We start from the raw sequence: 1,806 nt of genomic DNA on the forward strand, positions 1-1,806 counted from the left end.
GAGACACGCGTGTATGCCCGTATGCTTCTCTGATCTTCACCCGTATCAATCCATGTATCCGGTTCTGGGAGGCCTCGAGTAGGAGTGTGGCTTTGTTGGGATAGTTGTCCAGCATCCACGCAACGAAAAGATTTTTCTTTGGCGATGCGTCTGCTCCAAGCTTCCCGCTCATCTGAGCAAAGACACTGTCGTCCACGAACGCGGCCAAAGCCTGGGGATCCAACTGGCTGGACATGTCCATCTGCAGCAGCACAGCAGTACACAGTCAGCAATGCGGCAGTAGTATCATGACGACGTTGGCAAGGGCGCGGGCATGCCTGCTAGTCCCGGTGGGCGGTGGCGCTACAGGACAAGGCTTGGAGGGGAAATGTGGAAATGGCCGGTTGGATTTTTCTTCCCTCAGTTTTGTACCAGAAACACGGTACCGCATCTACGTGATATACAGTGCGCGCCGAAATTATAACCGCACCCCAAAAATTATTTTTTTAAACCAATGATTGTGCTTTCGGCGCCAAACCGCTGCTTATGATTCGTCTAAAATCGATAGAAAACAGATGCAACAATCAGAATCGAAAAAGCTGTAACCGTTTTTTTGCAATGGACGAAAAACCGACTTTGGGTCGGGTCAAAATTATAGCCGCACCCGGTAAGCTATCGGTAAGATTGGTAACAAACTCGTGGAGAGCTGTTTCAAGCGTAATAAATGAACTAACTCCATTGAACAGCTCGAATAACGCCTACCGGTACAGTAAAGTGCGTCGATAAGGAACGCCTGATATACATTGAAAGAAAAAGGTATATTGATAATTAAAGGTTTGACTCGTCACATGCAGACAGCAAATGCACTGATTTACTGCACTATGTAGTTCATGTCGGACTTCGCGACCAGAGTCTCGGCTTGAGCCCACGCAGCCAACTCAGCATAGGTAGCACCCGGTAGATCACGACGGCGATGACAGATTAGCAGCGACTGAAGCTTGGTCAGACGTAGCCGGCTCTCGAACGGTCTGGAAGTGGCGGTCACCATGGGAGTTGTGAGCAGCAGAGCGAAAGTTGGTTAATGAGGCATGCAGACATGTACCTGGCGCGATTCCCGCGCTCACAGCGATCCTCATGCTCATGATTCCCTCTCGCGACCTTTAGGTTCCATTTCCCCGACTTGGGAGCCGCTCCATCCAGCCGCTCTTGAGGCTCGGTTTCGGAACTGTGATTGGCGGAATGTTAAACGGGACCGAATGATTGGTAGAATCATATAACTAATTCAGTACAATTGGCACACAATGGGTACAAGCGAGGATTCATGTCTTGTCGTAGAATATAAAATGTCGCCCGTTCCTTATCGACGCACTTCACTGTAGTAAGCTGCTCAAATAAGGTTAAGCTGACGCGGTTGATAAGATTCAATGGAGACAAGCACTATCTTGAATTTGTATAGAAGAGTGGTGTTTGACAGTGTGGAGAGGTCTATACTCGAAGTTGAGGCTGTCAGCTGACTAGTGTCTTCATTGGCGTGGTAGCGATGCTGGGCTTGCTCAGTTCAGCAACATGTACCAGAAAACTCGATCGATTTTTTTCCGGGTCAATACAAATCCTTTATACTTGATGTTTGTATTGGAAAGCACCGCCAAACCCAGTCACAAATTTCAATCAAGTCTAGTCCCGTACAGTGCGTAGTTTGGTAAATACATGGCTACGTATCAAAAGTAGAGTATTTCTTCCTGAAAATAATGCCCGAGTTGCTTCCAGAATCCTCCTAGTGTTGTCTCGGAAGTCCGGCCAAGTTGCCACCAAGTGTTTAGTGCGCTT

At 48.1% G+C, this 1,806-nt stretch overlaps 1 protein-coding gene across 1 annotated transcript; it reads right to left on the minus strand.

The window, feature by feature from the left end:
* Window positions 1-7: 7 nt before the first annotated feature.
* Window positions 8-1,027, minus strand: PHYSODRAFT_338720 (hypothetical protein; the record flags this gene model as incomplete). Its single annotated transcript, XM_009536583.1, has 2 exons — window positions 8-241; window positions 887-1,027. Coding segments are annotated over 2 exons (375 nt in total), but the record flags the coding sequence as incomplete, so codon positions are not given.
* Between the last annotated feature and the right edge of the window lie 779 nt (window positions 1,028-1,806).

Source organism: Phytophthora sojae, assembly GCF_000149755.1.
Source record: "Phytophthora sojae unplaced genomic scaffold PHYSOscaffold_9, whole genome shotgun sequence".
Lineage (NCBI taxonomy): Eukaryota > Oomycota > Peronosporomycetes > Peronosporales > Peronosporaceae > Phytophthora > Phytophthora sojae.